The sequence below is a fragment of the Eptesicus fuscus genome, chromosome 18 (genome assembly GCF_027574615.1).
Source record: "Eptesicus fuscus isolate TK198812 chromosome 18, DD_ASM_mEF_20220401, whole genome shotgun sequence".
In the NCBI taxonomy this organism is placed as follows: domain Eukaryota; kingdom Metazoa; phylum Chordata; class Mammalia; order Chiroptera; family Vespertilionidae; genus Eptesicus; species Eptesicus fuscus.
The window spans coordinates 12892072-12919055 of record NC_072490.1 but is presented as its reverse complement, the minus strand read 5'-3'; the positions used below and the strand labels follow the sequence as shown (position 1 = coordinate 12919055).

Genomic DNA, 26984 nt, shown 5'->3' with positions numbered 1-26984 from the left:
TAGAGATCAGATTGGAGCAGGTCTAGAAGGCATAAACAAGGTATATATGCAGATGGCTCAGACCTGTTCAGCACCTACTCCTCCTCTGACACCCAATCCTGCTGCATTGCAGCCCCTCCATCAACCCACACCCATGGCCTCATGGAGAGCTTCTTATGACAGCTTTAGAGAAAGAAAAGTTCAAATATGGCTTACAGATAGGTCTGCACAATATATTGACTAATAGCTGGACAGTGCAAATATAGTATATTTCCAGTGTTACATAAAGTTTTGTTAGCCCTAGCCGGTTTGGCTCAGTGGATAAAGCATTAGCCTGCGGACCAAAGGATCCTGAGTTAGATTCCAGTCAATGGCATGTACCTTGGTTTCAGGCTCCTTCTGGGCCCTGGTCAGGTGCATGCAGGAGGCAACCAATCAATGTGTTTCTCTCACATCGATGCTTCTCTCTATCTTTCCCTCTCTCTCCCACTCTCTCTAAAAGATCAATGGAAAAATATCCTTGGGTGAGGATTAACAAAAAATAAAACATTTCCAGCATGGTCAGGTGCAGCTCAGCGGTTGAGCATTGACCTATGAACCAGGAGGTCATGCACGGTTCGATACCTGGTTAGGGCACATGCCAAGGTTGTGGGCTTGACCCCCAGTAGAGGGCTTGCAAGAGACAGCCGATCACTGATCCCTGTTCCTTCTTCTGTGAAATCAATAAAAATAAATAAATAAATAAATAAATAATAAAGTTCTAGTAGTGCTGGCTCAATTTTGCTGACTGCATTCCTCATGGTGTATTTAACATGTTCCTCTGCCCTCTGTATTTCCTGTAGTTAGATCTAGAGGTTTAATCTGCTTTGGGTTTGGTTTTCTTTTGGTAGGACTACCTCATGGATTATATTGTGTTTTCCCATTAGTAGGCACATAATGACTAGTTGTCTCTCGTAGGATCAAGTGTTGATCAATAATATATCCATTATTCCATTAGGAGTTACAATATAGTGATATTCTAACTTGGTCATTTCTTCTTCATGTATTATCTGGAATACTTCTATAAAGAACAGTTCTCTGCACGTACTATTTGGCTACATAGAAGGACAGTACCAGGTAGAGGGACCAGGAAGGCAGCATACATAGCTGATTCTTTACCTTTATTTTCAAGCCTTCCAACTGAGCTTGTTCACTAACATCCTGAAATGGTCACTGAAAATTTTTTGATCACCACTATAGACTCATGGATTTAAATTTTTTTTATTCATTAAATTTTTTTTTAATCCTCACCTGAGGAGATTTTTTCCCATTAATTTTCAGAGAGAGTGAAAGGAAGGAAGGAAGAGGGGAAAGAGAGAGAGAGAGAGAGAGAGAGAGAGAGAGAGAGAGAGAGAGAGAGAGAGAGAGAGAGAATGAATCATCAATGTGAAAGAGACACATTGACGGGCTGTCTCCCTCACTTGCCCCCACCAGGGGCAGGGAGCAAGCCTGCTTCGGTCCATGGGCTGACGCTCTTACCAATGAGCAAAACTGGCCAGGGCCCATTGCATTTTTTTTAATGTTCAGATTGTCTCACATTTGACCAGTGCAACCCCTTCAACTTGGTTTCTGAATACTTTTGACATCAGGTTCTTGGATAGCTTCCTTGCTAGTTCATATGACAGGATGTTCTGGGCTTATCTTGTACACTTTTTTTTTTATTATTATTCCAAATTTAGAAGCAACCATTTCCTCAAAGAGCCTTTATTTTTCCAGTGGGAAATGGACTTTGATAACCATACTCTGGATGCTAATGGTGCTCATTTTCACTGGGTTTATTTTATCATTGTTTATCTTTTCAATGGCAGATCTATGAAATACGTAGACAAGGAGGGGGAAACCTCCATACAAAAATGCACTAGAGATTTGAAAAGATAGCTGATATGTAAACTTGAAGTTGATTTTGCTACTATGGGAGAAGAGACTGCCTGGGAATGAAGCCAGTAGGAAGAAGACAGAGGCAAATGATGAAAACAGATGCTCACCTACATTTTTTGAGCAACTATCTGGTCAATTCCTCCTCTGCCTCTTTTAATCATGTGAGCCAATACATTTCGTCTTTGTGTAAAATGCTCTAAAATCTTAAGCTAATTTGAGTTGCAACTATAAGAATCTGAATAATAGGGTATCATGCAAGGCTCAGGCACTACTCCAAATCCTTTTCCAGAGGTGTCCTGGAGCTGGTTCCTACCAGCTCATGGTGCACATCTCTTCCCAACTCTGTCTTCAATGACATCACATTGGAGGCTTGAAGTTGGCCCTGGTGGGAGTATTTATACCATGGATATTGGCCAACGTTACAAATCAGAGCTTCTTTCCTATCTTTAAAAGCTGGTTGCTAAGCATTTATTCAGACACTACTATCGTGGTCTCGCCTTTCTCTTAAGCCCTGCTGTAGTGACCACTTGCACACAGACTTCAACAAGTACCTCACCAAGCTTTTTATTTCCTGTCCTGGCTTCTCTAAACCAGTTCAGCACTTATGAGTGAGGGAAGCTAATGCCCGAGGGAGCAACCATAGATTAATACGGAACAGGACCTGGGAGATAAATGTTTTTCTCTTTCATTCCCAAGTTGGAAAATTTGACAGCATAACCCGGGGAGCAAGATCTCAAATGCTCCCCCTGGTTGGACAATTTGGATATGAATTTCATAAGGCTTTTCAGAGGACCGAGCAACCAGTCACCCTTGGTGACATCAACTTGATGATGCATCCTTGTGCTGGCTTTTCCTCCATCCCTGTTTTCACTCATGTCTCCTGGAGTCACATTCCCAAATAAAAGACTTACCCATAAGCTTTAGTGGTAAGCTCTCATTTCAGGGGAATTGGGTTAAGATACCCAGTTTCTACAAATATTCTTTATTTCCAGGTTATAGAATTAGCTCAAATATACACAGTTGTGAAAAAATGGTATAAACAGCCATTTCAAAATGGAGTCAGAGCTGCCATCCCAGAGGAATTACGTTGTACATCTTACCGCTCAAACCATTGGAATGTTTGAACTGGGCAAATAACCTTTAAACAACTATTTGTAAAGTTAACAAGAAAGCCAACATCCTGGCTATGAGGACTGAAAATTAGGGACATTCTTTATCATTAGCATCACCATGTGTAGCTAAAGAACAACTTAGCTCATTTGCACCTATAGAAATTCCTTCCTTCTACTCCTGGAATTATTTCCCTTCCCTTTTTCATAAATACTCCTTGCCTGCACTTCATAATCATTAGAACCCTATGTGGGTTTCTGCCTGAATCAGTGCTTCCCAAATAGCTATTCTTTGATGGCAAATAAAGATCTGTAGCCTTTCACTTTGGCTTTTTATTTTTAAGGTTATCACAGTAAAAAAAAAAAAAGAAGAAGATTTATTTCAGATTTGTGAAGATCCCCTTCAGAACTCCTTCTCCCATATGTATATTTCCTCTCAAGGCTGCCCACCCCAAATCACTCTCCACCATCATTTCTTGCAATGTGGTCTTAGTTGAGATTACCCCAGTGTGGTAATCATAGCTACTCTGTCAACAGACAGCCCCAAGTGGACACACATGACACATGACAAATTTGGAAGAACACAGGGAGAGAGGGAATTCAATTGCATTTCCACATATCGAAATGTATTTGCATGTCTTTGGACAAGAATAATTTGTTTTGCTATCGGTTGTCTACAATCTATACACTTACAAAAGAGCTCCAATGCCCTAGCTGGTTTGGCTCAGTGGATAGAGCGTCGGCCTGCGGACTGAAGGGTCCCAGGTTTGATTCCGGTCAAGAGCATGTACCTTGGTTGCGGGCACATCCCCAGTAGGGGGTGTGCAGGTGGCAGCTGAATCAATGTTTCTCTATCGATGTTTCTAACTTTCTTTTTTTTATTGATTTTTTACAGAGAGGAAGGGAGAGGGACAGAGAGCCAGAAACATCGATGAGAGAGAAACATCAACCAGCTGCCTCCTGCACACCCCCCACCAGGGATGTGCCCGCAACCAATGTACATGCCCTTGACCGGAATCGAACCTGGGACCCTTCAGTCCGCAGGCCGACGCTCTATCCACTGAGCCAAACCGGTTTCGGCAGATGTTTCTATCTTTCTATCCCTTTCCCTTCCTCTCTGTAAAAAAATCAATAAAATATATATTAAAAAAAAAAAAAAAAGAGCTGCTAGACAATGAAAGGCACAGATACTCCATAGAATCAGATAACCCAGGAGTGTTTGGATAGTGTTTGGAATTTCTGCCTGTTTTCCTATTGCAGGCACCTAGTTATCATTTTGCTCCATTTCAATGTCTTTCATATTTTCCCCTACATTCTGTAGTTGAACCTTCTTATTTCACAGATAAAGAAAAGAAGGCCTAGATGTAAATAGCAGTCATAATATATTTGTCTTTAAGAAGGACAATCATGTGTGAGGCTCAGGACACTTGCTTCTCATGTCCTCCTTTCATCACTATGTTCCTTTATTCCACATGGACTGTGCCTCCTCCCACTGATCTGTGGCTTTTCATTTCCTGATATCATCAACTAGCTAGCTTCCTTCTTATGCTGGGTCCAGGTGACAGTCTAGTTTGCCCAGTGACTTCACATCGTTAACCTCAGTCACTGCCGTTTTATTTGCCAAATTCTGAATAAAGCAAGATCCTTATGTTGTTTCTGCACTGTGTGTACAAATTGCTATCTACAGAAAAACCTGAGGTTTGTGATCAGAAGGAAAGAATTGTTTTGTTGCTGTTATTACTGTTGTTTTTGTTCAACCATTTCGTATATGTAGAGGACACAAATAAATCCCCCCTTTCAGATCATGGCAATTATAATCTATCCCATAAGCATAACCACTGCAATCTATTGTTAGGAGAATATGTGGTAGTCAAAGGGAAAGAAATCCTTATTTTTAATCCCACAAGCCCAAAGTAGGTTAACACTAAGTCTCTTTTCACACCTTGCCAGTTTCTCACTTTCTGTTTTTCCTTAAAAGAACTAAGCAGACTGCAAACCAGCAGGGGATTTCCTCATGAGTTAGCAGGGCTGCTGTGTCTTACTAACTAACCTGACTGTCAATCCCCCTTTCCCTACTTTAAAATCCTCTACATCTTATAATATTCTGCCAGGGGCAACACCCTTCACAGAGTGGCCCGTAGAGTACAGAGGCTTTGACACATATTGCAATAAAGAAAAAATATGCTTTGAATCAAGAATAGTAGGAACATGAAACAAGCCAAATGCCATGACAGGAAATCAGATAGCAAGCCTTGTCAGTTTGCAAGTGCACTGGGACCAGATGAAGGGAGAGTTGGCTAGGACCTCCCAGCGTTTGCTACAATAGAGCAAGGTCCAGCTGCATCCAGGTTTATGAAATACTAGAGTCCCGGTGCACGAAATTTGTGCACTCGGGGGGGGGGGGGAGGGTCCCCTCAGGCCAGCCTGCACCTTCTTGCAGTCTGGGAGCCCTTGGACATCCTTAGCACTGCCATGCAGGCAGGAGAGGCTCCCACCACCGCCACTGCACTCACCAGCCATGAGTCTGGCTTCTGGCTGAGCGGCGCTGCCCCCTGTGGGAGTGCACTGACCACCAAGGGGCAGCTCCTACACTGAGCATCTGCCCCCTGGTGGTCAGTGGACGTCATAGCGACTGGTCGTTCTGCCGTTTGGTCTATTTGCATATTAGCCTTTTATTATATAGGATGGCTGCAATCACCACAGGATGTTCAACAGTAGCAAGGAGCCAGAACAACCAAATCCACAGGAGAAGCTATCTTGGTTTATTTCCATTTGCACTGCTGCTATAAATAGTGTGGCCTGGACCTTCTTGGACCACTTAAGGAAAAGGATTTGTGATCCTATTGTTCTCCCTTCCGTCTTATTGATAAATGAAAGGGCAAAGGTGGAAGGCATACTCCCCGTTGACAAAGTTCTGAGACTAGACAGGCTGGACTGAGGAGGAGTCACATGAGATGGGCATTTTCCTGTGTGGATGGGGCAATCTCAAACAAAGACAGTTGTCATAATGAGCCTACCCTCAATATAGTATAATTTGTGACAGGGTGCCACCTACTGGTCAATGGTAAATTTCTGTTTTCAAGTTAGACCTCTATACAAGCAAAGTCACAGAGGTCTAAATTGGCGCTGTCCAATACATCTGTAGTGCAAGCCACATGTGTGAGAATGGTATAGAACCAGGGACCGTGGAGGGCATTTCTGAGGCCACTTTTGAAGCTTAGTATGATGAGGTCTTGGGACAGGTGGTAGCCATGGAAACCGTCAGAGGTCATGAGAGGCATTTCCTGAATATGGATGGTGAAAGAGGATTCTATGTTTTGACACTAGATGCATGCCGCTAAACTGTTCGTCTGGTCTAAGGATCTGTTGGATGATCCAGAGGCTCCAGGGCACTGAGCCTTGTTCTAGGTCCCCAGCTCTGAGTTCAGGAATGTTTTGGACCAGGCTGGATTTACCTGACGTCGGAGAGGGTGAGGAATGAACACTGTTCATGCTGAGGGTACTTGAATGGTGCCCGATAGTACTGCTGCATATTGTTTAACCCCAGGTTTGATGAGGATCACTGGCCCAGCTTATGTCCTGGCTGACATAGACACACAGAGGGCTGGGCCTAGGGGGAAGAGTTGAGCTTCCTAAAGGCCTAATGTGACCCAATTTTACTGTAGATGGTGAGTGTATTTCCATCTACAACTCACCCCCACCACTAGCACACACGCCCCTGTGGTGAGATTTTTTTCGGTACTGAAGCTAGCATTTTACTCCATCCAAAAAAAAAAAAAAAAATGCTGCTGATCATTATGCTGTTTTCTGACTCTGCTCATTTCCTTCTGGTTCCCCTAGGTGTGTAACACCTGTTTGATTTACCCAGTGGGGTAATTGGGCTTGGCTTTCCTTCAATTGGAGCCAAGTAAGACATTCATCAATACAGCCGACACGCAGTTGGTGAGAAAATGAGGCTCCTGGAAAATTCCCATGTGCCTTGGGCAGACCAGCCTCCTGTGTGTTGGAATACATTCAAAGAACTTCTTAACTATCATTGATAATGCAGGGACATTTAAAACAGTTGCTTAACTTCACCTCTTAATTTGCAATGGCCCAGAAGTCCTAAACACAAAAAGAACTTGAAACAATTCACAATTGGATTTACAGGTACAGACCTGCCTAATAAACTGGGATTTCCCAAAGAAGGCTGGACTGGAATGAGAGACAGCAGGTTCTGGAAAGAAAAATCACCATAAGAGAGAACGCCTTTTTAATTACCTGGAGTATCCACAATCCTAAGGAATTAACTGGAAAACCATTAGAATTAATAACCAATTCATCAAGGTTGCAGGAATGGGGTGGAGTGGGTGGGTGGATGGGGAGAGATTAACCAAATAATTTATTTGCATATATGCATAATCCATGGACATAGACAATAGTATGGTGAAGACCCCGGATGAGGGACAGGTGTGGGGTGGAGCAGGTCAATGGAGGAAAAAAAGGGGGACATCTGTAATACTTTCTTTTTTTAAAAAAAATATTTTTGATGAATATTTGCATACTAGCCTTTTATTATATAGGATGCCTGCAATCACCACAGGATTTGCATATTACACTTTTATTATTATAGATATGTTTGCAGTGAACAATCTGAAAGACATCTATGACATGCTACAACATGGATGAACCTTGAAGATGTTATGCTAAGTGAAAAAAAAGCCAATCACAAAAGGTACACATTTTATGATGATTCTCTTTATATAAGATATCCAGAATAAACAGATCCTCAAATGGTCACTTTGAGACAGAAAGCAGATTAGTGATTGCCAGGGGCTGGGGGTTAGGAGGAATGGGAAATGATTGCTAAATGGGTACAGAGTTTCTATTGGGTGTGATGAAAATGTTTTGGAGTTAGTGGTGATGGTTGCACAACTTTGTGAATAGACTAAAACTCACCAAACTGTACACTTTAAATGGGTGAATTGTATGGTACATTAATTATATCTCAATATAGCTATTTTTTTTTAAAGAAGGGAGGCTGAGCAAAGAAACTGGTGAACATGAGAAGATATCTAAAACACATCAACAACAACAACAGCTAAATTAAGGGATTAACAGCATGGTAGAATTATAATAACAATCATTAGGATTGTGTGCTCCCAAAGACACACATGGAATAATTTTAATTTCAAAAAGATGAAGAACTGCAATTGGCTAAAACATCCTATATAATAAAAGCCTAATATGCTAAGTGTCCAGTTGACCAGTGAGCTGTTCAACCAATCAAAGCATAATATGCTAATGATATGCTAAAACCACTCAAACGCTCTCTATGATGTGCATGGACCACCAGGGGGCAGACAGTTAACTGGCTGACCAGTTGCTATGATGTGTACTGACCACCAGGGGGCAGACGCACCGACCAGTAGATTAGCTTGCTGCTGGGGTCCTGCTGATCGGGACTGAGCAAGACAGGCCAGACATGCCCTGGGGCCCTCCCGTGCTCCCTCCCCTGCTGGCCAACCTCCCGCATCCGTCCCCGCCTTGATCATGCACCAGTGGGGTCCCTGGGCCTGGCCTGCGCCCTCTCGTAATCCAGGATCCCTTGGAGGATATCAGGGAGCTGGTTTAGGCCTGATCCCACAGGCCAGGCTGAGGGACCCTATTGGTGCACAAATTCGTGCATCGGGCCTCTAGATGAATATATAAAAAGCCATGCATTCAGATAATTTTTCAGAAAGGAAATAATCCTGCAGATTTCTGGAACATAAAACTTATTCCTCTGAAAATTGATAACCATAGGGAAAGAACTAAACATTCATCCTGCCTTTCTGGTGTAAACTGAATTTCAGTGTAACCAAATATCCCTATGGAAAAGGGAAAGATCTTCAGTACAGAAGAATTCTGCCTCGGGCCGGGAGTAAGGTAAAGGTGAGTGGGTGCCTAAAGTATAAAATGTAAGAAGGCACTCAGCCCTGATTCTAGTTAACAAATGCAAGAGTGTCCAAATTAGAAAATTATTTCAATTATTAGTGATTCGAGCAGTGGTCATTAATGCTTCTAAAACCCCTAGGAGAAAGGCTGATAGGAAATGTATAAAAATCAGGCTGTTACTATCTGGAGGCAAGGCTCAATCCTAATGTCACAAAAAGTGAGACAACCAACACTATGTACCTTCTGATGCAGATGCAAAAAGTACACTGAGGAAGAAAGCACCTCCTAGGAAGGATTCTCAGGGGGAAAAATGTTTGAATCATAACATAATCAAGCCTTTAGAGCTGACCTGTGGTCCACAGGAAATAGGGAGCATAAAGAATGCAGTCCACAAGGAAACATACCAGATCTTAAAGGAGGGATCTTATATTGGATCCTAATTTCATCAAGTCAATGAAAGAAATAATAAAAGGGTAGGGGCTGTTCTAGATTAAGAGAAATGTAAGAGTTAAAAGGCTTATAAGAAATATAAGAGACATAACAATCAAAATGATCTTAACAGAAATTACAAAAAAATTCATATAATAGAGGAAATTTGAGTATGGCTTGGTAATTGCATATTAAAAGAAATATTTTTAATTTTGTTAGATGTGATCATGGCATTGTGGTTAAGCAAGAAAATACTTGGATTTTTCTTCTTGAGTTGCATACTGAAGTGTTTAGAGGTGAATTATATGATGTCTGGGATTTGCTTTAAAACACTCCAACAGCAAAACATAACGAGGAGGAAAGGATAGATGAAAGGAGTACTAGTATATGATAAAATGAAACAAGGGGATGGACACATGGAGTTTGTTATGCTTTTTACTTTTGAGTATTTTGAAAAGTTTCATAATTAAATTCACCCCCCAAAAATATGGGTACAACATTATTCTAAAGAAACTCGTTTAACTGTGCGCATGTTCAAGAGTGAGCTCTGCAGCCATGTTTGTAAAATGAACATTGGAAATGACTTCATTGTTTTTGCCAGTAACTTCCCAGTGGTGGGCAGGCAACTAATTCCACAATGAGAACTAAGGGGAAATTTTGGTGAGAGGCTTCTAGGAAAGATTCACCACATTTCACTGATTTTAAAACACAGTCTTTCTTTCATCTCCGAATTTGGCAAGGCTTCTCACAACCCATAGCATTTCACAATCATTGTCTGTCAGATGGTTGTTGTGGTGGTGTACTTGTCATTCCCTCTACATTTTCGAACTTCATCTAAAAACCTGCCTTTGGGCCGAAACTGGTTTGGCTCAGTGGATAGAGCATCGGCCTGCAGACTGAAGGGTCCCAGGTTCGATTCCGGTCAAGGGCATGTACCTTGGTTGTGGGCACATCCCCAGAGGGAGGTGTGCAGGAGGCAGCTGATCGATGTTTCTCTTTCATTGTTGTTTCTAACTCTCTATCCCTCTCCCTTCCTTTCTGTAAAAAAAAAAAAAAAAACCTGCAGAATGGGTTTCTTGTGACAACAGTGGCACGCCATGTGAAGAGATACTGCACTGCCAATGGTCCTGAAGTCGCAAATAAGATAGGCATTAATTATCTCACTGATGAGAAGTCTGCAGGCAGGGGGTTCCATTGTTGGATCAGTGACTTCACAATGTCAGGCTGCGGTCTGACATCCCTGGAATTCTTTTTGTCTTCCCTTGGTGGGCCCACGCTCTGAGCCTCATGCCCTCGCCTGACCATACCCAAAGCAGGAAGGGGACGGGGGACAAAGGTGATGCCTTTGCGACCACGTGGACAGACCTTGAGAGTATTGTGCTGAGTGACATATGTCAGGCAGAGAAAGACAAATACTATATGATCCCACTTATATGTGGAATCTTTAAAAAGTAATTTTTTTAAAAAAAGAGCTCATAAATACAGAGAACAGGTTAGTGGTTGCCAGAAGTGGGGGGCGGGGGTGGGAGGTGAGGGAGCAAACTTGGGTGAAGGGGATCAAAAGGTATAAACTTTCAGTTCATAAATAAGTCATGGCAGGTAGTGTACAGCATGGTGACTGTAGTTAATAATACTCGACTGCATATTTGAAAGTTGCTAAGAGACAAAGTTGCTAAAAGTTCTCATATTAAGCCCTAGCCATTTTGGTTCAGTGGATCGAGTGCTGGCCTACCCATTGAAGGGTCACGGGTTCACTTCTGATCAAGGGCACATGCCTGTGCGAGGAAACCAATCAATGTTTCTCTCTCTGTCTCTCCCCCTCCCTTCCACTCTCTCTAAAAATCAATGGGGAAAAAAAAAAATCCCTGTATGAGGATTAACAACAGAAAAATTTCTCATATTAAAAAGTTTTCTAGCCTGGCTGGCATGGCTCAGTGGTTGAGCATCAACCTATGAACCAGAGAGTCACGGTTCGATTCCTGGTCAGGCCATATGCCCAGGTTGGGAGCTTGATCCCCAGTGTGGGGCGTGCAGGAGGCAGCTGATCAATGATTCTCTCTCATCATTGATGTTTCTCTCCCTCTCCCTTCCTCTCTGAAATCAATAAAAATATATTAAAAATTTTTTTCTCATTACAAGAAAAAAATTATTTACAACTATGTATGGTGACAGATGTTAACTGGACTTATTGTGGTGATCATTTTGCAATAAATACAAATATCAAAGCATTATGTTGTACTCCTGGAACTAATATAATGTGGTATGTCAATTACACCTCAATTAAAAAATTGAGACAAATTAAAGTATTAAAAAAGAATAGCCTAAGAAGACATGACAGATAAATGTAATGTGGTAGGTATCCCATTCCTGGAACAGAAAAGGAAAAATGGCAAAAACCTAAAAAAAGTGTTGGGATTTAGTTAATAGTAATGTACCAATCAAGGTGTTTTATTGGGTGTGATGGATGTACCATAGTAACTTAATAATTAAGATGTCCACAACAGGCACTCTAGGTGAGGCGTATACAGGAATTCTGTGCCATCTTTGCAACTTTTCTGTAAGTCTAAAACTTTTCTAAAATAAAATGTTTTGTTTAAACGGAAACCACAATAGTGCTTTCTTTACAGAGTCGTGGGAAATCAATCAGCAAGTAAGGTCAAGTGCAAGGTTCAATGCTTAGCACATCAAGTCAGGTACGGCTTTGGTGGTTTTATGTAAAACGAAGGACAAGAGCTCTGACCCTTACGTGTTTTAACCAGGATGAGCAAAAGGAAGCCAGTCGCGCGCAGACCGCGTCCAGCCTCCCCAGCACACGCTCCGAGGCACGCGCGCGCGCACAGACGCCGCAGGAGGTGGGGCGCCGGCGCGGGGCGGGGCCCCCGCAGTTCCCACGCCGCCAACGCCCCCGGAAGTAGCGTGGCCGGGACTCCGCCGGGCGGAGGCAGTACATGGCAGGATGCAGTGTAGCCGCCAGGGCGGAGATGCCGCTGCTGTTGCTAGACGACGCGAACTAGCCTTCGTCACTTCCTCAGCCCGCGGTCTACCCTCCCGTCCGGGCCGGAACTCCGGCGCCCAGAGCCGTGGTGGGCACAGAGTCGCCCTCAGAGTTCCAGGACTGCGGCCGGCGGGCAGCTGGAGTCGAGGCCACGCCACCTGCAGGGAAGACCCCGAGCCGAGGCGGGAAGATGGCTGCAGACAAGCCTGCAGGTGAGGCGCCCGCGCCCTGCGCGCTGAGACGGCGGTACACGCGGGGGTGGGGGGGGGAGTTAGGGGGGGTGCAGACCTTGTGCGCTGAGGCCGCGGGGGCCCCGAGTGGGGAATAGGGGGTAAGAACTCAAGGGCGGCTTTAATTGGGGCGTGCATTTCTCTCCCCCTTCCCCTCCCTCAGCCCTTGCTCACGTGAGTCTTGGGGCTCCAGGTCCAATAGTCTTTTCGCCCAAGTACAGCTTGAAGTCACTACTGACTGCCTTTGCGCCCCCACCCCTGTCCCCCGGCCCCCCGCTCCTCCAGAATATCTCTGGCTAAAAAAGCCTAAATTTATATAGCTGTTTCATATACTTTTCGACTTCCCAGAGTGAAGGCAGAGCAGGGAAAATGCTTCCCGAAACACACAGCTGCCTCAATGACCCCCTGGCTCAGCTGAGACTCACCTGGGCGCAGTCTGCCTCTGGTCAGCGAGGTCCTATGTAACTAACTGTGTTTTAAGGCACTTCTTTAAGTACACCTGAAATTGTAGTGTGCCACTCTGGTCTGTGCTAACATCTTGCATTTGGAACCTGTTTTCCCCCTAGTTCCTTGTGATTACTTTAATATCGATTTTGTTGAATTCCTGCCCCATTCCTAGAATCTTCTGCATTAAGGAATACAAAATTCTCCCCTGCCTACCTCTGAGACGGTGTGGCGGCCTATGTTTCCAGTAAGAACGTAATGATCTCTGTGGCATCCAGGTTTTGTTGGAAGGAACTTAAGCGAGAGGAGTTAGAGGTGGTCAGCACTTAGACTTCACGGTGAAATTAATTTTTAAAGGAAAAGAAAATCTCAGTGTGCTGTAGGTTTTAGTAGGTCCTGATCTTAATAACTGACAGATATACTTGATTTGAAATAAAGTGAGTCCATCCTCAGACAGGTACAGGTAAATAAAACCGCTAGAGGATCCCTTCGGTAACCTACTAAAATAACAGAAAAAGGGTTTAGAAAGTGAGGATAATAGAGTGTACTATCGGATTTTAAGTAGGCTGGTCAGGGAAAGCGTCTGATGAGGTGATAGTTGAGCAGACAGCTGAATGAAATGAAGCAGTGAGCCATAGGAAATAGGGATGTGTGGATGGGGAGAATGTTTCAGGCAGGGAATAGGCCCAACGTCAGTCTTCTTAATTTAGGACAGTGTCTCTGTTTCCCAGGTTTACCATACCTGATAACCCATACCATACCATACCACTTCCCGGAATGACCGTTTTAGGCCTAAAGCTCATCTAGTTTTCAAGTCCAATCTCAGTCATAAAGCATTCTTCTACTTGTTTCATACATTCTTTCATGAGTGCCAGGTGCTGCCTTAGATATTGAAGAAATGGATATGGCATCCTCCCTGCTTTTGAGGAGAACCTATTATTTAGTCTGCTAAAGACAGACCAGTTATAATGGCACTCCCATCTGTGAAGAGCTATATAATATGTACTAGAGGCCCGGTGCATGAAATCTGTGCAGGGGAGGGGATGTCCCCTCAGCCCAGCCTGCACCCTCTCCAATCCGGGACCGCTGGCTCCTAACTGCTCACCTGCCTGCCTGCCTGATCACCCCTAACTGCCCTCCCTGCTGGTCTGGTTGCCCCCAACTGCCCCCCCCCAACCACCGACCTGGTCACCCCCAACTCCCCCGCCCCCCCCCCGCCGACCTGGTTGCCCCTTACTGCCCCCCCCCTCGTCGGCCTGGTCGCCCCTTACTTCCCCCCCTGCCGGCCTGGTTGCCCCCAACTGCCCCCCTCTGCCAGCCTGGTCACCCCTAACTGCCATCCCCGCCACTGGCCTGGTTGCCCCCACCTTCCCCCCCCAACCCCCCCGCCGGCCTGGTTGCCCCATGCAGCCTGCTGTTCAGTCGTTTGGTCGTCCCTCACTAACCCCCTGCCGGCCTGGTAGCCCCATGCAGCCTGCTGTTCAGTCGTTTGGTCGTCCCTCACTAACCCCACTGCCAGTCTTGTCACCCCACGCAGCCTGTGTTCGGTTGTCCATCCGGTTGTTTTGGTCACGACGGGCCTTGGCTTTTTATATATAATACTAGCGTTTCCGTTGCAGGAAAAATCCTGCAATAGGATTTCCTGCTGCACTCTACCCCGCCTCCGCTCCTCCCTTGTCACCCGCCCCCGCCTTCTCCTCCAGCCCGCCTGCTTTTCCCCTCGCCCCCGGCCCCGCCTCCGCTCCTTCCTTGTCGCCTGCCCCGCCTTCTCTGCCAGCCCGCCTGCTTTTCCCTTCGCCCCCGGCCCTGACTTCGCTCCTCCCTTCTCCTCCACCCCCCCCCCCCCCCGGCTTGCTTGCTTCTTCGAAGCTTTACTCCCTTCTGCAGCTCTTGGCTTCTTTCGACACTGTCTTGATATGCAAATTAGCCACCATCTTTGTTGGGGTGATTTGCATACTCGTCCTGATTGGTTGGTGGGCGTGGCTTGGGTGTAGTGAAGGTGCGGTCAATTTGCATATTTGTCTATTATTAGATAGGATGTATAGTTGAAGAATAGGTTCCTGCCCTAGCCAGTTTGGCTCAGTGGATAAGAGTGTCGGCCTGTGGACTGAAGGGTCCCAGGTTCAATTCCCATCAAGGGCACATGCCTAGGTTGTGGGCTAGGTCCCTGGTAGGGTGTGTGCTGGAGGCAGCTGATCAATGACTCTCATTGATGTTTCTCTCTCTCCCTCTCCCTTCCTCTCTGAAACTAATAAAAATATATTATTTAAAAAAAAGGGATAAGTTTCTAAATGATTAGGGGGTTGTTGCTTTAAGTTTGTAGGCCATGATGGAGGAAACTTCCTACCTTGATAATGAGGTTGGATTTATATTAAGTAAATGAGTGTTTAGTGTGGCTCGCTTGAATATCTCTGTTCTCCTCTCCATCCCTGTTTCAGCTTCTGAGATTCTGGCCTTTATCTCTTTATGTGATCTGTTTCACATTAAGAAACCTCTTGACTGATGTTTGTTTCTTCCTATCTAGTCTGTTCTTCTCACTGCCATCTTTTCATTAAAATTTTTTTTGTTGTTGTAGTCAATCCTCAACAACATTTCTTTTCAGAGAGAGTGGAAGGGAGTGGAGGGAGGGGGAAAGAGAGAGAAACTTCGATGTGAGAGAAACGCATCGTTGCCTCCTGCATGCACCCTGTCTGGGAGCAAGGAGCGAATCCAAAACCAGTTACATGCCCTTGACCAGGAATCAAACCCAAGATCCTTCCATCCTGGGGCCGATGCTCTAACCACTTAACAACACCGGCCAGGGCTGCCTTTTCATTTATTTCTAAAACACTAACTGGATCCTACCACCCCTCTATCTATAAACTTCCTAAGACAGTACCATTTTTTTGTGTGCATCAAAACCTCACTAGTAATGTCATTTGTAAGGCTCTTACAAACTATTTTCAGTGCATGTTTTTATATCAGCAAACCTAGCTCTTCACATCTGAAATTACTCTCCTGGAAAGCATTGTGTTCTTTTGAGCTTCTGAGCTTTCTCTTCTCTGTCTGGTGAACACGCTCGTCATTCAGAAATCTAGTTGATATGCTCTTCATCTCTGAGCTCCTGAGCCCAGGGCCCTTTCCATGGAAGGTCTTGTGTTCTTGCTCTTCATTAGGTAAGAAAAGAAGCCCGTAGGATCTAGAGAGATTTAAGAAGGTAAGTGACCAGATCACACCGGCTATGGTATAGGGTAGATTCCAAGACTGGCCAGAGACGATCTAAGACCAGTAGATATGATATTATTAAATTAATGCTCACCAATGGCCTGCTCAGCGAGGCACTAGAGCTTATATGGTAGCAAGAAAGACATATACATTTAAACAAAATAAATAATTATGACTTTAAGTTGTGATAAATATTGTGAAGAAAAATGAGTAAGAGGATGGAGGATAACTGAGAGCAAGACTCTACTTTGAATAGATGGGTTAGAGAAGGAACGGGTCCCTTAGAGATCACATTTGAACAGAAACCCTAAAGATAAAGAGCCAGCCAAAAGGGGAAAGAATGATCCAGGTAGAGGGAGAAACACATGGCGAATTGTGTTCAGAGACCCCTTGAGGAGAGAGGCTTTGTCTGTGTTAGCTGAGCTCGCTCACCAGCACCTAAAGCAATGGCTGGCAGATAGAGGGGCACTCGATGCAGATGATAGCATAGTGAGCAAAGGAAGCATGGCAAGAGATGAAGTCAGAGGTGTGCCAGGGGATGGCTTACGTCAGGCCTTGAAAAAAAAAAATTGAATTCCTTCTAACTAATGGGAAACGATTGGGAGATTTCAGCTAGGGCAGTGGTCAGCCAACTCATTAGTCCACAGAGCCAACTATCAACAGGACAACGATCAAAATTTCTTTTGAGAGCCACATTTTTTAAACTCCTTCTAACGCCACTTCTTCAAAATAGACTCGCCCAGGCCATGGTATTTTGTGGAAGAGCCACCCTCAAGGGGCCAAAGAGCCGCGTGTGGCTTGCAAGCCGCAGGTTGCCGACCACGGATCTAGGGGCGTGATGTGATCTGATTTATGGTTTAACTAAGCCAGGTGACGATCGGTGACGAGTTAGGAACATAGGGTTTGAAATCAGACAGCCCGGGTTCATTCGAGTGGCACCACTTGGTATTTGTGAGACCTGGATACATTTTAAGAAACCTTTGTGATGTCTCAGTTTTCCTGTGTGTAGAATAAAAATGGCATCTACTGCACAGAGTTGGTAATGGTTTAAGTGAGATCATCTCAGACCCTGGTTTTTTAAAACGCCGACGACTGTTACTTTGGGGTAGTGGTAGGATGGAGAGGAGAGGCCGGTATGGGAAATGTTTATTAGGGAGTAAAACTGGCAGGATTTGTGACTAATTGGTATGGTAGGTAAGCAGAAAGCCTTGCTCTTCAGGAAAGGTTCTTCGTTGAGCCTCAGTTTCTTCATTTATAAGATAGGGCTGCTAATAGTTCTTAATTTATTCCTCGTAGCTTTTTAATTACCTCACAGGGTTGTAGCTTGTGAGGATCAACGGAAGATAAGGTGTGTATTTTAGCCCCCATCTTCTGGGAAGCAGAACCCAATTAAGGAGCTAACTTTTTGTTTGGAAAGTGCAAGTCCAGGGTAGTGAAGGGGATGGAGAGGAGGAAGGAAGGCAGAGGGAGATGCAGAACATTCCATCCCTGGCCACTGTTTCACCTGGAGCTGGGAAGAGACCTAGTCGGTCACTTGCGTGTGGGGTTTTTTTGAAAGGTTTTCCAGGAGAAACTGCACGTGAGAAAGAAAAAAGGGGTAATTTATCTGTCTAGCTTCCTTCTGTTTTTGTCTCCAATTGGTCAAGACTCACCCCCTGGGAACAAATTTACCTGTCTTTCTAGGTTGAGTGGCCTCTCAGTGACTGATCAGCCAGCAGTCTCACACCCCGAGTTATATTTCAACCAAATTGTAAAGGGAGGAGTGTCCGAGGATAGATGGGGCATCAACCAAAGCCAGAGATTGAAGGGCAGTGGAAGGTTCACAAGGTTTGTGTCCCTATATGATACATAAAGGCCGTATAAAACCAATATCTTTTTTAATTTGAGAGAGAGAGAGAGAGAGAGAGAGAGAGAGAGAGAGAAACAACTATGGATTGCCTCCTATATACCCCCTACTGGGGATCGAGCTTGCAACCTTGATTGGATCAATAGGCATGTGCCATGACAGGGAATCGAACCATGACCTCCTGGTTCACAGGTCGATGCTCAACCACTGAGCCACACCAGCAAAGGCTAAAACCAGTATCATTTTTTTACTTTACTTGGTTTGTTTTTTTTATTTTTAATATATTTTATTGATTTTTCACAGAGAGGAAGGGAGAGGGATAGAGAGCTAGAAACATCGATGAGAGAGAAACATCGACCAGATGCCTCCTGCACACCCCCCACTGGGGATGTGCCTGCAACCAAGGTACATGCCCCCGACCGGAATCGAACCTGGGACCTTCCAGTCCGCAGACCGACGCTCTATCCACTGAGCCAAACCGGTTTCGGCTTACTTTACTTTTGATAGTTATTTGAAAGGAGAATGTGGCTGGAGTTAGAAAACAAAATCCTAGATTAGAATTTATCTGAGAATTTGGACTATGAGGATGGCAGTAGTAGGCTGAATGGGGAAAGGTTGATGATGATATGAACAAGGGAAAGACAGGACCAGGTGAATAATACGAAACCAGGAGATGAATACTTAAAGGGGGGTTTTGAAATTGTGAGCCAGACTGAGTAAAAAATGGAAAAACTTTAAGCCAAGGGTATTTTTTATTTTATTTAAAACACCCAAAACTTTTTATTAGTAAGTGTATAAGGTAAAAAACAATATGAAGTCCAGCCCTAGCTGGTTTGGCTCAGTGGCTAGAGCATCAGCCTGTGGACTGAAGGGTCCTGGGTTCGATTCCGGTCAAGGGCATATGCCTGGGTTGTGGGCTCCATCCCCAGGATGGCATGTGGGGGGCAGCTGATCAGTGATTCTCTCTCATCATTGATGTTCCTATCTCTTTCTCCCACTCCTTTCCTCTCTGAAATCAATAAAAATATATTTTATATATGTATATATATATATATATTTATGTGTGTATATATATGTATATATATTTGTGTGTGTATATATATGTATATATGTGTGTGTGTATATATATATATGTATATATATGTGTGTGTGTGTGTGTGTATGTGTATATATATATATATAAAGTCCTCTATCTCCCCACTCTCCAGATAACCAATATGAGTTTGTGTGTTCTTCCAGACTTTTTCTGTGCCTACCCAAGTTCACACTGACCTGGAAAAAAAAAAAAATCCCTGATAAGAGTCACACAACTTTATAGTTAGATATTCTCTTTTCCTTGAAAAATGCAGTAAGCATTCAGTATAGGTTGGTGTTTTGTTTTGTTTTTAACTGAAATATAATTGATAGGTTAGTTTCAGGTGTACAACGTAATGATTCGATATTTGTACATACTTCAAAATGATCACCACAGTATGTCTAGTTAACATGTGTCACCATACATACTTACAAAAATCTGTGCTCATTTGGTATTTTTTTTAACTTTTTATTACAAACATCCAGAATATTGAAAAAATAAAATGAATACCCATATAACCACCACCTAGTTCATCAGTTGTTACATTTTGCTGTATTTATTTCCTTTATCTCTAGCTACAGAGTCATTTTTGAAGAAGTTACAGACATCATGACACTTCATCTCTAAATATTTCACCATGCATTTCGTAAAATAAGGACATTTACCTACATAACCATAATACCATTATACTTCAGAAAATTAATATTTGAATATGTCAGATTTTCCCAGTTGAACCAAAACTGTTCCATAAAACTTTAAACTGTGCCTTTCAAATTAAGAACCAGTTAACATTCATATATGGTATGTCTCTTAATTCCTTTTTTTTTTTTTCTTTTTCATGACAGTGATCTTTTTTTTAAGAGACTAAGTTGGTTGCCTTGTAGAACATCCCGCATTCTGGATTTTTCTGATTGTTTCTTCCTGACATCCTTTAGTTCCTTATTGTGTATTTTCTGTGAACTAAAAGTTATTTTAACAGGCTTAATTAGATTTGGGGTTAATATATTTGTAAGATACTCTGTAGGTGAAGCTATATACTTTTTTTTAATATGTATTTCTTTATTGATTTCAGAGAGGAAGGGAAAGGGATAGAGAGATAGAAACCTCAATGATGAGAGAGAGTCATTGATCAGTTGCCTCCTGCATGCCCCCTACTGGGGATCAAGCCCACAACCCCAACCCGGGCATGTGCCCTTGGCTGGAATCAAACCTGGGACCCTTCATTCTGCAGGCCGACACTCCATCCACTGAGCCAAACCGGCTAGGGCTATACTTTTTATAAAGTACATATTGTCAGTTTGTTCACTATTAGATGCTAAATTTGATCAATTTGTTAAGATGGTGACAAGAACATCTTCCATTTACAATTAGAAGAAATCTATGGGATATACCCAAAAACATCATGTTATATATCTGAAAGTAATATAATGTTAATATGTCAATTATATCTCAATTTTTTAAAAAAGAGCCCTGGCTGGTGTAGCTAAGTGGTTAGAGCATCGGTCATGGGATTGAAACCCAGAGGAAATCTTTTTTCTGTGCATAAAACTACTCTCAGATATGAAAGTAAAAATACCCATTGGCTGTGTCCTGCTTTGCCTGTCTTCCCCAAGGCATGCTGCTATATTCTTGATTCTTGATATTCTGTTTATTTCTGCAGTGCTGGGCAGGGTGCTGAAGTCTATAGCACCACTGGTCAAATGTTATTTCTCTGAGTTGTATAGAAATCAGCATTATAAGTCGGCCGTACTAATTCAAGTGATAGAAAACCACACGTGAGGCGTGTGAGCCTTAGTTAGATGGTGACTTTGATGAACCTGAATTATTTTTGTTTAAAATGTCTTTCTTGCCCTTAATCGGTTGGGCTCAGTGGATAGAGCGTCGGCCTGCGGACTGAAGGGTCCCAGGTTCGATTCCGGTCAAGGGCATGTACCTTGGTTGCGGGCACATCCCCAGTAAGGAGTGTGCAGGAGGCAGCTCATCGATGTTTCTTTCTCATCATTGATGTTTCCAACTCTCTATCCTTCTCCCTTCCTCTCTGTAAAAAATCAATAAAATATATATTTTTTAAAATATCTTTCTTATTTAAAATTTTCCTTCACAGAGGCATCAACTCTAGTTTGTGAGTGTTGCAGATTTCCTTAGGCCTCAGCAATCCTTTTTTTCTTTGGAACAAATTTTTTTCCTTGAATGTCATTGGAGTTAAAATTTGAAAAGTGTAGCCAGCTTGTATGGAAGATCTTCCTCCAATCATATTTGAATTAGCATTCTTTTAATGGAATGCGTCTATGCTTTCAGTTAACTGACTTTTTTCAGTTTTGAAAAAGCAGCGTGTTTCTTTTGTGCTTAGTTCAAACCTAAAGGCAATTGTGTGGTTCAAAATGAAGCCCTTTGGCTTAAAGAATGTCAAGGTTTGTGCGCCAAAGAGCTCTGTACGCCTAGAAGGTCAGCCATGTGCATTAGGCCACAGTAGAAGGAAAGTCAAGCTTATGGATGAACGGTCATATACTGTTTCAATTGGCAATGGAGACTACTTTTGGACAAATAAAGACACATTGTGGGATTACGTGCAGACTCTTACGGGTAAGAAATCGGTTACCAAAAAATGAATGTTTTAAGAACATTTTAAAAACGGGTATACAAACAATACCCACTTCTTGCAGAAAACTTGAAAAGTGGAGAGAGAGAACAAGGAAAATAAAAATAGTAATCCCGTTGAAGTATATCTTAATGTAAAAGAATGTAGGTAAAATGATGGTTGGTTAACATATAAAAGGCTGTTATTGAGCTCAGTTCTTTGAAATGTCTGTAGAAATGAGAATTTCGGAGTCTCGTGTCAGCCTTCGAGTCTAGCTTATTTATTTATTTATTTATTTATCTTAAAGTTGGCTTCTCTCCTTTCCTGGAAGATTTTAGGAGACTTTTATAGCTCCTAGAGGATAATGATAGGAGCAGTGGCCACCTGAGCCAATCTGCCTTTGGTGGAAAGTAGAAGCTTAAATTCCTCAACGCTTTGGTGAGTTATGTGTCATTTCCCTCTGCCCTGTATTTACACATCACTCTTCGGCAGTTGAGCCCAGAAGTCCCATTAAAGAATGTCATCTAGTCCAGAGAGGATATTAGAAGAAGAAGCTATGGAGATAACTTGATGGCAGATCAAGAATTTTTGTCATTTGTCTTAAATTTAGTTTACTTTCTAATGATGAGGGAAAATACATTTTTAAAACAGTTTAGGTTTCCAAACTTTTTTTTAAGTATTTGTGTTCATTGTTATAATTTGACTAGTGTCCAGGTGCACAGATTTGTGCACATTGAAAGGAAATTAATTAGAAGAAATATTTTAATATCGCTATTCACCCTTTCTCTGTAACAGAAGTGTTAACCAAATTCACGATCAACAATGACAGATCGAAACACATGTGTGCGATTGGTGCTAGTGAGAGCTTTATATATATTGCACATGCGCGAGTCAACTTAGCCATATATATATGGCTAAGTTGACTCGCGCATGTGCAATATATATATAAACTTGCTTAATTAGACCTGCTTTCTGATTTAGCTAAACTTTTTCCAGTCCAGTGAAGCACCCCAACTTCTCTTTCAGGTAATTGTCAGCAACCCAGCAGTAAATATCAACACAGAACAGATTATTATTGTAGATCATGCAGGGAGAAAAAAGGGTAAAATATTTAACTGTAGCAGCGTTTGACTATATTCTGCAGTGAGAAAACCTGAAGTAATTTTCAAGTTCCACCATTTCTTCTTTTTAGTCGGGTCAAGTTTCTAAATTTTCTAAATCTCCGTTGTCTTGCTAATGAAAAGAAAATAGGATTCTACTGAGTCTCCTATCTACCTACTCCAGGACTTCTGTGAGGATCAAATAAGATGAGGCACGGAAGGTGCTCCACAGATATTTGGTTGAACTGTAAAATGTTTGCACCTGGCTATAAAGCAAGTTGGGTTCCTGGGCTGAAGAAACTCCAAGGAGGCTAATCACTAGGGAGAGGAAGCCGGGCGTTGCAACATGATGTCATTACCTGGCACTCATAGCGACCGTTTCCTGGCTGGGCTGGGCTGTGGGCCGCATTTTGCACCATCAGGTCTTGGCAGCGTTGGCTGCAATTTGGTAGGGTGTCACTCCGGGGTGGTGGCAGGGCCTGTGTCCCACTTGGGGGAAGCCGAGTGTTGGTTTGTGGGCACCAGGTCTGTGGTGCCGTTTATTTTTAAATGTCCAGTGCGTGTCATGGCAGCTCCTGCATTGAGTGTCTGCCCCCTGGTGGTCAGTGCGCATCATAGCTACTGGTCAGAGGGAAGGACGGACAATTAGCCTTTTAGATAGGTAGTTAGATAGATAATAAGTATACATGGAGTTGAGAGTTCTGCTTCACTCTAAATTCATACTTTGCTTTCTGGGGTCCTGAAATTCTGTGTCCCATTTTTACACATTTTAAAGTAATTGGTTCTTACTGTTCCTGTGCACCTGAAAGTTTTGTAAAACAGATGTACTGTGTAAACAACAGTCTTGCAGTCAAGCATGTTAGCTTTCTAAAGGAAAAGCTGTTTTAACACTGTCCTTATTCTAAACTGGTAAACTTTCTCCATTAAACTACTAGTTCTTCTTCCTCCCTATTAGGACTCAGTTCTTTTTTACAAATTTAATTTAATTTCTTATTGAATTTATTGGGGTGACATTGGTTAATAAAATTATAAAGGTTTCAGGTATACAGTTCTACAATACATCATCTGTGTATTGTATTGTACATTTATTTACCAACCCAAATAAAGTCTCTTTCCATCACCACTTATCCCCCTTTTACTTTCTTCTGTTTCTTTATCTGTATGTTAATGGTGAAATGAAATGCCAATTTATCTGTTAACTTTAAGTAACAGAAGTATCACTTCTTTCTTTTTTTATTATTGACTAGAGAAAGAGAGAGGAAGAGAAAGAGAGAAACATTGATTTGGGCACTTACTTATGCACTCATTGGTTGATCCTTGTATGTGCCCTGACCAGGGATCGAACCCATACCCTTGGCGTATTGGGACGATGCTCTAACCAGCTGAGCTACCCAGCCAGTTTTTTAAAATAATAAATTGTGGAGCAGGAATCATTAATCTTAGAATGTATGTGGACGCTTAACTCATGTTAAGGAAGCTTTTTAAATGTGTTAATTTTGACTTTTGGATTTCTAAGTTTATGAAAGCATTCTTTGCCTGGAAATTACCTCTGAGTTATCAATGTAGATTTCTCATTGTTAAATGTTATTACTATATTCCAACTGGATTATGAATTTCTTGAAGGCATTGTACATCCTATATAATAAAAACCTAATATGCAAATTGCCTGTTTGACCAGGGGGCAGGGCCAGCCAGCCAACTACAGGAAGGGAGGCCCCGGCCAGCAGGCAGCCGGGGGAAGGAAGGCCATAGCCGACAGCCACTAGGGATCCTACCTGTGCATGAATTTTGTGCACTGGGCCTCTAGTGTATTTATAATCTCCTTGGGTCTCTAGGGCCTGCTTTTGGTATATTGCTAGAGGAACAGAACTAATATCTTTAAAAGAGCACAATAGCCCTGACCGGTTTGGCTCAGTGGATAGAGCATTGGCCCATGGTCTGAAGGGTCCCGGGTTCAATTCTGGTTATGGGTATGTACCTTGGTTGCAGGCTTGATCCCCAGTGGGGCTTGTGCAGGAGGCAGCTGATCAATGTTTCTCTCTCATTGATGTTTCTAATTCTTTATCCCTCTCCCTTCCTTTCTGTAAAAATCAATAATAAAATATATTTTTTTAAAATAAATAAAATCAAAGAGCAAACATTCTAAGCCCTAATGTCCTGATGGGCAGAGCTGTAATCCTATATAACAAAACCCTAATATGCAAATTGACCGAATAGCAGAACAACCAGTCGCTATGATGCACACTGACCACCAGAAGGCAGGTGCCCAATGCAGGAGCTGCCTCCTGGTGGTCAGTGCGCTCCCACAGGGGGAGTGCTGCTCAGCCAGAAGCTGGGCTCATGGCTGGCGAGCGCAGCAGCAGTGGCAGGAGCCTCTCCCGCCTCCACAGCAGTGCTAAGGACCCCTCGGGGGATGTCCGACTGCCAGGGAGTGGGCCTAAGCTGGCAGTCAGACATCCCCCAAGAGGTCCTGGACTGCGAGAGGGCACAGGCCGGACTGAGGGACCCCCAACCCCAGTGCACGAATGTCAAGCACCAGGCCTCTAGTCCTTACATAAATAATGGTGGGCTTTCATTGAATTTGGCCATGATTAAAGGAAACTTTTTCTTCATTAAGTTTTTAGAGGAGTGGCTTCTTACTCAACACTAATTAGTCATTGTAGTTGAGAGAGCTCTAACTTTGGCAACTTCATTAGGAAGAAGGCTATTAAGAAAACTAGGGATACATCACTGCACAACTGTTATTTCTAAAGAAATGTAAAACTGTATATTTGCAGATCAGGGAGCCGAGAAGCATGAAGGGACAGGTCAGTCCTCTGGGATCACTGATCAAGAGAAGGAGCTGTCCACCAATGCTTTCCAAGCTTTCACGGTAAGCAATGTTTCCCTCAATCGGCTCCATTTTTAGGATCTCTCAAGTATGAATTGTTTCACATTGAATTTTTAAATTTATACTTTGTGTGTGTGTGTGTGTACTAATTAAAGAGTTAAGTTTAGAGAGTAGGTTTAGTTTTAAAATAAAAACATTTTAGAGTTTAACTATGGTAAAAGGATCAGGAGTAATTTTGAGCCATTCCCAAGTTTTTGTGCTTTCATAAATACATTTTAACTCTCACACTATTGTTTTTAAGTCTTTTAAATTTATACTTGTAAGTATGTGGGTCGGCCTTTTCATTTCACTAGTCTCTTCAATTTTTTTCTTGAGTGTACTTTAAAATGGAACCCCAAAAGTTTGTCAAAACACTAACTATTCTGACATTTTTTAAAAAAATATATTTTATTGATGTTTCACAGAGAGGAAGGGAGAGGGATACAGAGTCAGAAACATCAATGAGAGAGAAACATCTATCAGCTGCCTCCTGCACATACTGGGGATGTGCCCGCAACCAAGGCACATGCCCCTGACCGGAATCGAACCTGGGACCCTTCAGTCCATAGGCCGAAGCTCTATCCACTGAGCCAAACCGGTCAGGGCCTATTCTGATATTTTTAAACAATATGAAAAAAAAACACATCCTACATTTGATTATCAAGTTGCATACATGTAAGCAGAAGAACTTGAGACTTCAGTATTCAGAGTATATTAATTAGGAATTAAAATGTGGAGTAATCACATTACCTTTCCTGGCTAGCTTTGGCTATTATACCCTGCTAGCAATATGTACCAATATATACTAATATATATATTATACTAGAGGCCCGTCATGCATCGGTGGGGTCCCTCAGCCTGGCCTGCAGGGATTGGGCTAAAACTGGCTCTTTGACATACCCCAAGGGGTCCTGGATTGCAAGAGGGTGGTTCTCAGGTGACACAACCCAGAATCGGGCTCCCTCCTCTCTGGTTCCAGGTGCATCACCCAAGAACCACAGCTGCCAAGTCACCGCAGCTTGGCAGCTCCTGCGTTGAGTGTCTGCCCCCTGGTGGTCATTGCACGTCACAGCTACCGGTTGGACGGTCACTTAGGCTTCTATATATATAGATGTGATTATAACATATATAGCTATAGTTTATATATATATTTATATGTATATGTCTTATAGAAATGATACACATTTATCAGTGTTAGAGTTTGATTCTTAGGAAATATATAGCCACCATTTCTTTTTCTTTTTTTTTTCAATTTTACTGAGATATGATTGACATATCACAGTTTTTTTGGGG

At 42.8% G+C, this 26984-nt stretch overlaps 1 protein-coding gene and 1 non-coding gene across 6 annotated transcripts in view; one reads left to right on the top strand and one right to left on the bottom strand.

Moving 5' to 3' along the window:
- Positions 1-4748: 4748 nt before the first annotated feature.
- Positions 4749-4887, bottom strand: LOC114228658 (small nucleolar RNA SNORA29). Its single transcript, XR_003614798.2, has one exon. It is a non-coding gene; the product is annotated as a small nucleolar RNA SNORA29 (small nucleolar RNA).
- Positions 4888-12475: 7588 nt separating this feature from the next.
- CNOT10 (CCR4-NOT transcription complex subunit 10) overlaps positions 12476-26984 on the top strand; it is a 52963-nt gene continuing 38454 nt past the window's right edge. For 4 of the 5 annotated variants that reach the window (XM_054729808.1, XM_054729809.1, XM_028130518.2 and 1 more), the window contains exons 1-2: positions 12476-12557; positions 25600-25694. In XM_054729808.1, coding sequence (XP_054585783.1) covers positions 12536-12557; positions 25600-25694 — 117 coding nt within the window. In that variant the 5' untranslated portion in view covers positions 12476-12535. Of the gene's footprint in view, positions 12558-21525; positions 21728-25599; positions 25695-26984 lie in introns of those variants that run through there. The other variant, XM_054729807.1, reaches the window with a different exon arrangement.